The sequence below is a fragment of the Salmo salar genome, chromosome 12 (assembly GCF_965601325.2).
Source record: "Salmo salar chromosome 12, fSalSal1, whole genome shotgun sequence".
Taxonomy (NCBI): domain Eukaryota; kingdom Metazoa; phylum Chordata; class Actinopteri; order Salmoniformes; family Salmonidae; genus Salmo; species Salmo salar.
This window is the reverse complement of record NC_138302.1, coordinates 84782407-84796208: the sequence shown is the minus strand read 5'-3', so window position 1 is coordinate 84796208 and position 13802 is coordinate 84782407. Positions and strand designations below refer to the sequence as shown.

Genomic DNA, 13802 nt, shown 5'->3' with positions numbered 1-13802 from the left:
AAGTCATTTTATGAATTAGCAGCAGTCGTTGGGTTATAAGGCGCTTGAAGGCCTAGCTTGCTGTAAATATGCAACGCCCAGGGGGCGGGGCACAATTGGCCCAGCGTCGTTAGGGTTTGACCAGGGTAGTCCGTCATTGTAAATAAGAATTTGTTCTTAAATGACATGCCTAGTTAAATGAAGGTTAAATAAAAAATAAATACAATTAAGTCTACATTCAGGTATATGTCTTCCTCTTCCTCTTAGGTCCAGCTCTTGGTAACCAGCCAAGATGTGGACAACTACAAGCAGATCAAGTCAGACCTGGACCAGCTGCGCTCCATCGTGGAGAAGTCTGAGCTGTGGGTTTACAAGAGGCAGGGGGACGATGACGGAGGGGACGGACCCTCAGAGTCCGACCATAAAAAGAAGGTATTGTTTCAACTGAACTAATGGTTACTGTAGATCTGAATGCTTCACATGAATATGAACAAGCTCTCATTCTAACTCTGTCCATGTGCAGGGGGATTCAGGCAGCTCAGACAAAAAGAAGACGGAAACCACCAGCAGTTACAATTACAGGGTTATGAAAGAGGTACAATCTTCTTAATTTTCTCTCATTTTTCCATCACACACTGTATGGAGTCACATCAGATATGTATGAGGTAGTCAGTCTCTGAGCCCCTCTCTTCCCCTGTGTTCAGATCCTGCTGCGGCTCAGTAAGCTGTGTGTCCAGGAGGGAGCATCAGGGAAGAAGAGTAAGAAGCAGCAGCAGAGACTACTGAGGAACATGGGAGCCCACAGTGTGGTGCTGGAGCTACTGCAGATCCCCTATGAGAAGGTACTGGAAGAAAGGATGGGCCAGACCTATACTCTCAGCACCTCATGCTTTAGAGAGAGAGACTAAAAAGGCATAAAGGCATGAAGCAAGCACTAGAGGATGCATGTACAATTACGAGGTCAACAATGACATTTGTGTAAGGTTTGAATGATAGCTGCAGCTCTTGGGTTGTGTGTCTGTCTGTACTTGTGATGAACACTTTAGGGTGAGGACGTCCGCATGCAGGAGATCATGAAGCTGGCTCATGAGTTCCTCCAGAACTTCTGTGCAGGGAACCAGCAGAACCAGATCCTGCTGCACAAGCACATTAACCTGTTCCTCAACCCAGGGGTGAGTGGACTCCTGGGGTAAGGGTTGGCGCTGGGCTGGGAAGAACCAGTGGTACTCCATAATTCCAATGCCAATAAAGCAGCTAGTTTAATGCTTATCTTTCTCCTCAGATTCTGGAGGCAATCACCATGCAACACATCTTCATGAATAACTTCCAGCTGTGCAGTGAGATCAATGAGCGCGTGGTGCAGCACTTTGTCCACTGCACCGAGACGCACGGCCGACATGTACAGTACCTCAAATTCCTGCAGACCATCGTCAAGGCTGAGAACAAGTTCATCAAGAAGTGTCAGGACACCGTCATGGCTGAGGTGGGACAGAATAATTGCAGTGCACACAGGATTATAATGCAAATGAAACACACTATGCATTTCTGTAATATAAACTAGCAATACTACCCAAACAAAACATGCTTTCAAATCTATATGGTGTGTCAGTAGCAGCTGATAAGAACAGTATGTCTGTCTTCCTCCCGCTAAGCTGGTGAACTCGGGCGAGGACGTGCTGGTGTTCTACAATGACCGTGCATCCTTCCAGACCCTGGTCACGATGATGCGGTCAGAACGGGACCGTATGGATGAGAACAGCGCTCTGAGGTACCACATCCACCTGGTAGAGCTGCTGGCCGTCTGCACCGAGGGAAAAAATGTCTACACAGAGATCAAGTGCAACTCTCTGCTGCCTCTGGATGACATAGTGAGGGTGGTCACCCATGAGGACTGCATCCCTGAGGTGAGTGAATGTCGGTTGGGCCAACAGGCAAGCATGGTAGACTGCTGGAAAGATATGACGAGCCCTATTTGTATATTGTGGAACTCATCTGAACAGATGCTTCTTGAAGCAAGTTAGGCTAAATTATAATTCTGGGCTCTTGAGAATAATGATGTACTGTACTTAGGTAACTCTAAAGTTGTTAAAGGTCAACTGTCTCTTAGAACCAACTTTTCTGGTTTTAAACGGTCTATGTGGCATCAATATGAGTCAGAAACATAAATTATAGTGTCAAAATTGACTACAAAGTGTAAATGGGATCATTTTGGTCATAAAGTCAGTCTCGTCCAAAACAGAGTTTTGTAAGTGAGTTAGTCATGACTTACTGGATGGTTTTGGTATGGATTACAATCATTGCCCAGTTCCCACTAACACGAGAGAAGCAGCTGTGCTGATTGCGCTCTATCAGCTGTACATCAGCTGAACCTCCAGACAGTGAGACAGACCTGCCCATTACACAGCGCCTCAGACTTTTTTACATAAGAAAACACATCGCCAATGTTATGTTGAAATAACCCTTGGCCCTAAGCCCTTTATGGAGTGGCCACTTGCTGATGTGTTTGATAGTGTCTATCACTCGAGTGTACCACTTTTTGGGGAAAAATGTGAATTGAGACGATCAGAGCGCACTTGTATCCCAACTGCAACTTGTCAATATTCCAAAACCCAGGCATTCGCGAGCAACTTGTGTCCCCCCGCGATCTGTTTTTGTGACATGATTCTCTATGAACACTGCCAGACAGATGCGCACTCTGATAATAGATAGTGAGAAAGTTGTAAAAAACTAAACGGCACCGAAACACACACTTTGCCACTCCCCAATGACTTGATGAGCTGATTGTGGCCTGGCTGCTCAATGTGCCTGCTACAGTAGCTACTACTTGCTAGCTTCATTGACAATCAGAGTTGAAACTTAGCTACCAAGTGATTTTGGGAACTGATAAACAGTGTGTAGCTTGTGCTTTATCGTTTGACAGCTTGCAGATTATGTTATAGACTTATTGTTCTCAGAAATCAGTCCTGAGCTTTCCCGACTTGATAGACTGTACAGAGTGCACTGACTAGTTTTACATGCAATTTTTTTTACGTGAGAAATATTGCACGAAACACCTAAGTAGACCTCTGCAAAAATGTCTACGTTTAATATCAGATTTTTTTATTTATCTTAGATTAATTATATTTTAACAAAGTGACTATATTGAAGAAGTGGCTATGTTGTTGCTACGGTGACTCAGGAGGGACAAACATCAGTACCTGCCAGGGTATGATTAAGCAATAAGGCCCGAGGGGGTGTGGATACAGCCCTTAGCCGTGGTATATTGGCCATATAACACAAATCCCAGAGGTGCCTTATTGCTATTATAAACTGGTTACCAATGTAATTAGAGCAGTAAAAATAAATGTTTTGTCATACCCGTGGTATGCGGTCTGATATACCACGGCTGTCAGCCAATCAGCATTCAGGGCTCGAACCACCAGTTAATATGCAAACATTACAGACCCATATCAACCCACACCACCAAGACGACTCTCATTTGGCTCCTGCTTTGGCTTCAGGCCTCTAGCATTTCTTAATGAGCAATCTTCAAAATGAGACCAAATCACAAAGTGCCGTCGCCCTTTAATTCCGACCTTCCTCTCCAGGTGAAGATAGCCTACATCAACTTCCTGAATCACTGCTACGTGGACACAGAGGTGGAGATGAAGGAGATCTACACCAGCAATCACATGTGGAAGCTCTTTGAGAACTTCCTGGTGGACATATGCAGGGTAAATAAACACACATCACATCTGTTCCATATCTTATGGCTTGTCAACAGACATGCAGGTGACATGTTACTGATAGCTTGTTGATAGTTTGTTAAGCGTTCTACAGGGAGACTCTCCAAATAAAGTGTTATGGTTGCAAAATTCTGGTAACTTTCCCAAAATCCTCAGGTTTTCCAGAAATCACAAGAGCCTAACCCTTCCCTAACCCTCCCCTAACCCCGGCCAAACCCTCCCCTAACACGGACGATGCTGGACTAATTGTGCGCTGCCCTATGGGACTCCCAATCACAGTCGATTGTGATACAGCCCGGGATCGAACCCGGGTCTGTAGTGACCCCTCTAGCACTGCGATGCAGTGCCTTAGACCACTGAGGATGCAAATTAAATTGTATTTGTCACATGTGCCGAATACAACAGAATACAACAGAATACAACCTTACCGTGAAATGCTTACTTTCAATCCCTTAAACAACAATGCAGAGTTTTAAAATAGTAAGAAAAATTAGCTAAATAAACTAAAGGAAAAATAGGAACACAATAAAATAACAATAATGAAGTTATATACAAGGAGTACCGGTACCAAGTCAATGTACAGGGGTACGGGGTAGTCGAGGTAATTGAGGTAATATGTACATGTAGGTAGGTTAAAGAGACTATTCATAGATAATAAACAGAGAGTAGCAGCAGCATGTGTGAAGGAATGTGTGTGTGTGTGTGGCGTCCATATGAGTGTGTGTGTGTGGCGTCCATATGAATGTGTGTGTGTGGCGTCCATATGAATGTGTGTGTGTGGCGTCCATATGAATGTGTGTGTGTGGCGTCCATATGAATGTGTGTGTGTGGCGTCCATATGAATGTGTGTGTGTGTGGCGTCCATATGAATGTGTGTGTGTGTGTTTTTGTGTGTTGGAGTGCCAGTGTAGTATGTCTGATTGTGTGGTTAGAGTCCAGTGGCCGTACATCGAGCCTGTGCAAGACAAATAAGAATAAACTAAGTGAGTTAGTGCCAATATTCCGTTCAGCAGTCTTATGGGTTGGGGGGTAGAAGCTGTTAAACCTTTTGGTCCCAGGCTTGGCGCTCCAGTCCTGCTTGCGGTGCGGTAGCAGAGAGAACCGTCTATGATTTGTGTGACTGGAGTCATTGAAGTGTTTTAAGGGAGGAAGTGTGATCCAGTGAATGCTCACCCATTACCCACTGTCTGATGAGTCAACCTTGTATATCTGTGTCTGCTGTCTGTAGGTGTGCAACAACACCAGTGACAGGAAGCATGCAGACACGGTTCTGGAGGGTTACGTGACAGAGACGGTCATGAGCATCGTCACCACCTTCTTCAGCTCGCCCTTCTCTGACCAGAGCACCAGTCTGCAGGTAACCATGACTGCAAAACAACACATAACTTAAATAACCAGCATAACACACATGTCACAATCCAAGCAGTTGAATGGTGGATATTCTGAGCTGTCGGATGAAATCTGGTATCAATCATTTTCTGTTGATAGTGATCTGTGTTAACTTATCGTTTTATAAAGGGCATTCATGAATTCCATGTCTGCGTGGAAGAAACATTATCCCCGAAGGCCCACACACTTACATTTATCATGTAACATATTACATTTTGCTTCAAATAGGTGGCGCGTCAAGTGTATGTAAGTATGTGTAAATGTCCAGCTGTGGTTAGTTTCCTGTCCCCTGGGTGTGTTCCTTACCAGCAGTCCTAGACTAGCAATAGATTTCATATGGAACTGAGTCAGCACCTTCTAAGAACCCTTTACAGATGCTGTCGTCTTTAGAATCCTCCCCCGAGTTCCTTCCCAGATCTTTGTTTCGCAAGATGCCATCACTGCTGGGATGTGGTTGCAAACAACAAGTAGAGAATGGTCAATCACTCTGTGGTCTACTGTAGCCTAAAGAGGTTGGGAGGTGTGCTGTGTGAGGGAGTAGGTCATTGCTTTTCTTGGAAGAATTGTCCACTTCACTCTATGGCTTTTTCAACCACTCGTGGTGTAGGCTAGTAATACCAATGCAAGATTAGCTTGTAAGGAATTGTGTTTCAGGAATAGTTTCACTCCCATTAGACTTTATAAGGTTTTGTTTTTCTCATAGTAATTTTCTCACCCTTAAAAACTCCCTCCTCCATCCACCATCCCACATCCCAAGACACTTACAGTAATACACGTGTACACAATTTATGTGAAGCACCTAATGATGATATTCATTCCCTTCTATCCCATGACAGGCAAGCATTCTGGGAAAGATAACCGAGGTATATGTTGTGCTGTAGGTTTGTGTGCAGCTTGCTTACAGGGTGTTGTTAGGTCCTGATGGTAGTGTTGATACTGTATGTATTAGACATTGGTGCAGCAGAACTGGTTGATACCTGAACTGATTCTGGTGATAACCAACAGGGATACTAGAAGTGATAGACCGTCTTACCTACTGTAGGTGTATAATATAGCACGTCTACAGCACATATGGTTAAAGATTCTAGGATTTTATGGGCAAACAGGAGAAAACGCTTTGAAACAGAAAACATAAATTAGCATTCAGGTAATACCTTCTCAGTTTCAAACTTTTCTCTGGTTTCTCCCTGCTGAACATGACCAGTTTGTGTCTGAGAGCACCCTCACATTGGTGAAACTGGTTTTCAGAGATATGGTCTGAGATAAACCACAAAAGCCTTTGTTGATCACCACTGGGGATTTTAACTTTGGTTAATGTGTAGCTTCTGACTCATCTTTTGACGTCTTCTCTCCTCTCATATCTCCTCTACTTTCTTCCTGTCTGTTTCTATCGGCTCTCTCTATCGCTGTCTCTCTCGCTCTCTTTTTTTCTCTCTCCCTCAGACTCGCCAGCCGGTGTTCGTTCAGCTCCTTCAGGGGGTGTTTAGGGTGTTCCACTGTAATTGGCTCACCCCCACTCAGAAGGCCTCAGTTGAGGTCTGTATCAAGGTGCTGTCTGATGTGGGTAAGATACCTGCACTTGGCCTCAACCTGTTTCCCAGACACTGTCTTGATAAAATCTGAGAAATAAATCCAATGAGCTCATTTTATCTATCAACTACAAATAATATATATATATATATATATTTCAACAACTTTTGAAACTATTGTTAAACGAGCTCCCCTCTTAAGTTTGCATCCTACTGTTTCATTGCACACAGCCAAGAGTAGAGCCATTGCCATCCCTGTGGACTTGGACAGCCAGGTGAACAACCTGTTTGTCAAGTCCAACAATGTGGTCACCAAGTCCATCCTGAGCTGGAGGCTCTCTGCTAAGAATGCCCCCAGGAGGGACTCCAACGCCACCACGTCCGTCAGCTACAGGAACATCATAGAGAGGCTACAGGTGAGACTTCATATTAACCACATTTAAGCTACAGGAACATCATAGAGAGGCTACAGGTGAGACTTCATATTAACCACGTTTAAGCTACAGGAACATCATAGAGGCTACAGGTGAGACTTCATACTGACCACGTCCGTCAGCTACAGGAACATCATAGAGAGACTACAGGTGAGACTTCATATTAACCACGTTTAAGCTACAGGAATATCATAGAGAGACTACAGGTGAGACTTCATATTAACCACGTTTAAGCTACAGGAATATCATAGAGGCAACAGGTGAGACTTCATACTGACCACGTCCGTCAGCTACAGGAACATCATAGAGAAACTACAGGTGAGACTCTGGAATTTATTGAGGAACTAACGTTTACTGTAGCTTTGCATCTATCAGTGGGTTCAAGCCTAGTTCTGACAACATTTGATATGGGTAATCAGGGAATCAGTTTCATTATGATTTTGAATTCAATAACATCCTGCTTCTGTTGTTGGGAAAATTAGCCATGACTTCAGGTGCTGAGGTTTTGGAACTCCAGGTCAATTGGCCAATCCATTCCCAGAAATGGAATGCATGGAAGTGCAATAGTAAAGGAAATACTTGTAATTCCCAAGAAGGTTAATGCAGAGTTTGTTGCAATTTCTTTGCAGCCAACATACTGAGGATAATATCAGACAATATTGCCACTCCTATTTGCCCTATTTTCAATTTAAGCCAACTAGAAAGTGTGTGCCCCCAGGCTTGGAGGGAAGAAAAAGTAATTCTGCTACCTAAGAATAGTAAAGCCCTCTTTACTGGCTCAATTAGCCGACCAATTAGCCTGTTACCAACCCTTAGTAAACTTTTGGAAAAAATTGTGTTTGACCAGATACAATGCTATTTTACAGTAAACAAATTGACAACAAACTTTCAGCATGCTTATAGAAAAGGACATTCAACAAGCACAGCACTTACACAAATGACGAATGATTAGCTGAGAAAAATTGACTATAAAATTATTGTGGGGGCTGTTTTGTTAGACTTCAGTGTGGCTTTTGCCATTATTGATCATAGTCTGCTGCTGGCAAAACATATGTGTTATGTTTTGTTACCCCCTGCTATATTGTGGTTGAAGAGTTACTTGTCTAACAGAACACAGAGGGTGTTCTTTAATGGAAGGCTCTTCAACATAATCCTGATAGAATCAGGAATTCCCAAAGGCAGCTGTCTAGGCAATTACATTTTTCAAGCTTTTCTAATGAATTGCCACTGGCTTTGAGTAAAGCCAGAGTGTCTATGTATGCGGATGACTCAACACTATACATGTCAGCTACTACAGCGACTGAAATGACTGCAACACTTAACAAAGAGTTGCAGTTAGTTTCAGAGTGGGTGGCAAGGAATTAGTTAGTCCTAAATATTTCTAAAACAAAAAGCATTGTATTTTTGACAAATCATTCACTAAACCCTAAACCTCAACTAAATCTCGTAATAAATAATGTGGAAATTGAGCAAGTTGAGGTGACTAAACTGCTTGGAGTTACCCTGGATTGTAAACTGGCATGGTTAAACATATTGATACAACAGTAGCTAAGATGGGGAGAAGTCTGTCCATAATAAAGATCTGTTCTACCTTCTTAACAGCACTATTAACAAGGCAGGTCCTACAGGCCTTAGTTTTGTCACACCTGAACTACTGTTAAGTCGTGCCACAAAAAGGACTTTGGAAAATTGCAATTGGCTCAGAACACGGCAGCACGGCTGGCCCTTGGATGTATACAGAGAGCTAATATTAATAACATGCATGTCAATATCTCCTGGCTGAAAGTGGAGGAGAGATTGACTTCATCACTACTTTTATTTATGAGAGGTACATGTTGAATGCACCGAGCTATATGTTTGAGCTACTGGCACACAGCTCGGACATCCATGCATACCCCACAAGACGTGCCACAAGAGGTCTCTTCACAGCCCCCAAGTCCAGAACAGACTATGGGAGGCACACAGTGCTACATAGAGCCATGACTACATGGAACTCTATTCCACATCAAGTAACTGACTCAAGCAGTAAAATTTGATTAAAAAAAACAGATAAATGAAACAGTGGGGGCTGTGAAGCAACACAAACATAGGCACAGACTCATGCATACACATACACGACAACATACGCACTATACACACACGTACACAAGGATTTTGTTCTGTAGATATGTAGTTGTGGAGTAGGGACCTGAGTGCACACTGTTGTGAAATCTGTGAATGTATTTTAATGTTTTTAAAATTATATCAACTGCCTTACTTTTGCTGGACCCCAGGAAGAGTGGGAATGGGAATCTATAATAAATTCAAATACTGTTTACAGTAACCCTACCAGAATCCCTCCTTCCCTCCCTCCTATGCAAGTCAGTGTCTACATCATCAGACAGTATGGTACAACTGTATCGATTTGCATATTTCCATGGAGTTGATGCTGACTGTGGCTCATGGGGATATGTAGCGGGGGTGAGGGGAGCTGTATCGGTGTGTTTTGATGGTTTTTGGTAAACAATGGTTAACTTCTGCTTTTATACATTTGTCGAGTGAGCAGTCTGAGACAATAAGGTCACAATGTTGACCAGCATGTTTTTCAGTTTTGTCAGCTTCCCTGTTTGGGCAGGACTTCAACAGTAGGGGCTGGCACCCAGGCACCAATCTCATAGAGGCAGTTATGTTGGGATCAGACCTACCCCTGGTCTAACACTCAGTGTGCCAATGCCCTGAGTTTGCCTGTGCCCTGTATGTGTCCTATCTCTGTTTCTGTTACCCCTCAAACCGTGCCTGTCCTCAGCTCTGCTTTGTGTTGTAGGACATAGTGTCAGCCCTGGAGGACCGTCTGCATCCCTTGGTCCAGGCTGAGCTGTCTGTCCTGGTGGACGTGCTGCATCGCCCTGAGCTGCTGTTCCCTGAGAACACAGACGCCCGCAGGAAATGTGAGAGCGGCGGCTTTATCTCCAAGTAAGACTCCAGTACCCACAAGCCACAGCAAGCCACCCACATCCCTGACAAGTTTACAAACAATCGACGCGCCACTTGCCACGTCCAGTGATGGACCATAGTCTGCAATTTTCTCTGAAATTCCGCAATTTCTTCCAAAGCATTCGTAAACCAAACAAGGGTTAGTCCACTAGGAAATTATCTAGCTGTGGTTTGACTGGAAAGTCTGTACAGTCTCCTGATACTGTCTCAGTGTTCAGGAATACATGGTGTTAACCTGATGCAGCTCTTTCATACTGTACCTGTTGTACTGTAACTAGAGTTGGGACACATTTCCCCTGTAAGGCTACACAGTAACTGAATTCATCATTGAGCAGGGCGTCCCGCTCCAAACAGGCTAATTACGGAAGTGATCCAGGGCTTTGTTTTCACATGTCCTACCCTGAGCCTACTGGAGCTCTGGCTCCCTCACACAGTGCTTCCTCCCTCCCTCCCTCCCTCCCTCCCTCCCTCCCTCCCTCCCTCCCTCCCTCCCTCCCTCCCTCCCTCCCTCCCTCCCCCCAAGCCTGCCTCCCCCTCACAGGCCAGGCCACTCCTGTGTGTGTTGTGCTTGATAAGGGCTGAGATTGGATAACAGGGCGGGAGTGTGGATGTCTGTGCTCTTTGAACAGATGCCGGCTCAGGGATTAGCCCACTGTAAAGGGCCGCAGGGAGGGGGGATTCATACGTGGAGTAGCACGTGAGACACCACCGGTTCACACTGATTCAGGAAACTGACTTACGGTACAAAGGCAATACAGTACATTACTAGCCTCAATGGCTAGAATACAATGGGACTTTTATGGAAAGTCTGTATGCCAGGAAGAGATTGGGTCTACTGGTTCATTGAAGCTTCAGCACTTGACTCATATACAGGATTGGTAATTTGGATTGAAAGGCTCCTAACCATGAAAACAGTAAAACGCAGAACCTGATTGACCACTCTAAGACCCACGTGAGGTCAATCTCTACCCAAACATTTACAGCCAATAATAAATTAAGCCAATCAATTAGGATTATGCCAAGAAGACATTTACCCTCATCTCTAAACTACAAGATTAACGGTAATTACTGTAGTAGAATCTCTCTGAAATAAGGGTTTGTTACCACTGAAGTATTTTTTAGTTATTGTGGTATGCAGTTCTGTACAGTGCAGTATGTGTGATCCACCTGCCCCTGACCTCTGACCTCTGCCCAGGCTCATCAAACACACCAAGCAGCTGCTGGAGGAGAACGAAGAGCGGCTGTGTATCAAGGTGCTGCAGACTCTGAGGGAGATGATGACCAAAGACCGTGGCTATGGGGAGAAGGTACCTACCTACATTAATATGGCCCTCTTCACCACCTCACAATACTCATCTGGTTCTCTCTACGCTGGGGTTTATCATGACAGGAAACAGAGTTACTAGGAGGCCTGGTATTCTGTAGCTCTTTACAGAGGTCAGTGCAGAGGTCAGGGTTAAGAGCAAAGATGGAGTTGGAGGTTCAGTTTTCCTCTGCTGACCTGTGCCCATCCCAAGATACTGGGTGTACTCAGGTCTGTGATGGATGGGATGAGTCTTTTGGTTTGGTTTATAACCTACAGTAGCAGTTGCCCTTCTGCAGGAGTAAGATGCCAAGGGTGTGTGTATATACGGTATCCTCCGTGCTATTCACAATCACACACTGAGACACGCGCTTCAACAGTAATACACCATAAACACTAATACACCATTTATGTGCCAATGACTCTCTGTACTAATCTCTGATTAATGCACTTTGTTCTCTCTGCTGTTCTGTTGATACTTACAAATCCATTGCTTTGAGATGTAGTAACTTGTGTGTTTTTTACTAACTGACATGGTGTGTGTTTCTGTCCAACTGTTTGTCTGTTTCCAGCTGCCTCCCCTCCCCTTAACCCAGCTCTACTAACTGCCACTATACTCTTCTCTTCCAGCACATTGCCTTTGATGATGAGATGGATGTGGCTGAGGTTGATCATTTTCCTTCTTTTGTTTGATTTCCGTCTCATACCAGTGGTGTAGCTAGATGCGCCTGTGCTAGACGTTTTGCTGTGTTATGTGCTGCTGACCTGAGTGAACTCTTCCCCATGCTCTCTCTGTGTCTGTCAGAGTAGCTGCCAGTTGCCGTGCGTTGTACTGTGTAACTGTGCCACCACTAGCATGCTATGAACTGTCTGGTAATGTTGCCAACTTGCCATTCTCCTATGTGTCTTTATTGTAGTCACCTGCTTGAAGTTTAGTTGCTGGTCGTTGTGTACTTCTGTTGTATGAGTGAGTCAGAAGTTGTGTCTTTTCAGAATGGACTTGCACATTGTCAATCTTTTATTTTAGGAAACAGTGCATACAGACTGTAATGATAGACCACAACGAACAGAATGAGTCTACACATCAGTGGATGTAGCCATTTAGTACATAACTGGAACACAGTGATGGCGTTATGGTTCAGTCATAATGATGTACTTTCTAGCCCTAGCAGCTTTGGAATTTCTGTGGGGAAATACTTAATGGTGCCATTCCTTTCTCCATGTGCACATTTATTGTGTGCATTGCCTTTATTCATTTTCCCCCCTTATTGTGTTCAATGCACTGTGTCACTTAAGATGTACTGTCATTTGCAGTGCTACGCCATATAGTATATTTATATATCCTTTGAATGGAAAAAGGGGAGATATTTATTGTGCAAACTGCAAGCAACTTTGAAACAAGTTCAATTCGGTTTGCAGCTTAATTCACCACTTTCTCCTCACAGAACTGAAGCTAGACATAACAAATTCCTTTGGGAGATCAAGTGGTAGGCTATCTGAATGGAGGCAGGACATGAAGAGCCAGCACCCAGGGTTTGGCTTGAGGGGGGAGCAGCAAGGGGAAAGGTTGGTGTCGGAGTGTTGATCATACCCAGTCTCTCTTTGGATGGTGGTCAGAGGGACAGGGGCAGGGTGGTTGCCCCTAAGCTCCCCATCACCATTACCATAGCCGGTGTGTGAGTATTTATACACATGGAACTATCCCTTAAACGTAGTGGTGGAAACCAGATCATCCCCACATCCATAGAGGGTAACGGGGTGTTTGTGTGCGCAGGTGTCCTTGCTTTGTGCGTGTGTACTCTATATGTACATCAGGGAGTGTGTCTGTGCGTGCCCTAGAGGAAGTGGAAACTGCAGATATCCTCTTTCTTCCCTTTCATCTTGTACTGCGTCTGTCAGGGGACTTTCAGAAAGCCTGAGGCCAGTGCCATATGGGAGGGGCTAATGTGGCATCACATTCTCACTGATGTCATAGAACAGAACACCTCTTTAACTCAGAAGTTGTTCTATTATTATTCCCCTTCTCCATGTCAAAGCACCAGACTGTACAGGATACCCCATTGACCAAAACCTATATTGAGAAGGTATGACATTTAAGAGCACAACCTTCAACCACAGATGATATCGTTTTTTTTTTAACCTTTAGAAGGTTTTGCTTAGTATTAGTTGCAGTATTACTGTAGTTATATTTCTGGTCACAACAACATCATCTAGTCAAAACTTGTATTGTCTAGTAAATGAGCATGTACACAAGATAGTAATGAGTTACAGCAGTAGAGACTGACTTCCTTTCAGAAAAAAAGGATAGCAAACAATGGAGTCAGAGAGACTGATAAGAAGGAGAGGTAAACACAGATATCAGTTAGACTGACTGTTGGAGAGTCTACGATCTGAGCTGTATGTCTGCCAGGAGGTCACATGCTCACATGAGTGTCTTCTCTCTCTTTTTCCTCCCTCCATTCCTCCCCCC

General features: G+C 44.2%; 1 protein-coding gene across 5 annotated transcripts in view; it reads left to right on the top strand.

Moving 5' to 3' along the window:
- Positions 1-13802, top strand: part of LOC106565749 (inositol 1,4,5-trisphosphate-gated calcium channel ITPR1) — a 166046-nt gene that overhangs the window by 59394 nt on the left and 92850 nt on the right. For 4 of the 5 annotated variants that reach the window (XM_082959369.1, XM_082959366.1, XM_082959367.1 and 1 more), the window contains 12 exons: positions 247-411; positions 503-574; positions 684-821; positions 1026-1151; positions 1262-1462; positions 1632-1883; positions 3567-3692; positions 4933-5061; positions 6537-6657; positions 6854-7038; positions 9860-10008; positions 11225-11336. In XM_082959369.1, coding sequence (XP_082815495.1) covers positions 247-411; positions 503-574; positions 684-821; positions 1026-1151; positions 1262-1462; positions 1632-1883; positions 3567-3692; positions 4933-5061; positions 6537-6657; positions 6854-7038; positions 9860-10008; positions 11225-11336 — 1776 coding nt within the window. Of the gene's footprint in view, positions 1-246; positions 412-502; positions 575-683; positions 822-1025; positions 1152-1261; positions 1463-1631; positions 1884-3566; positions 3693-4932; positions 5062-6536; positions 6658-6853; positions 7039-9859; positions 10009-11224; positions 11337-11962; positions 11999-13802 lie in introns of all 5 variants that reach the window. The other variant, XM_082959368.1, reaches the window with a different exon arrangement.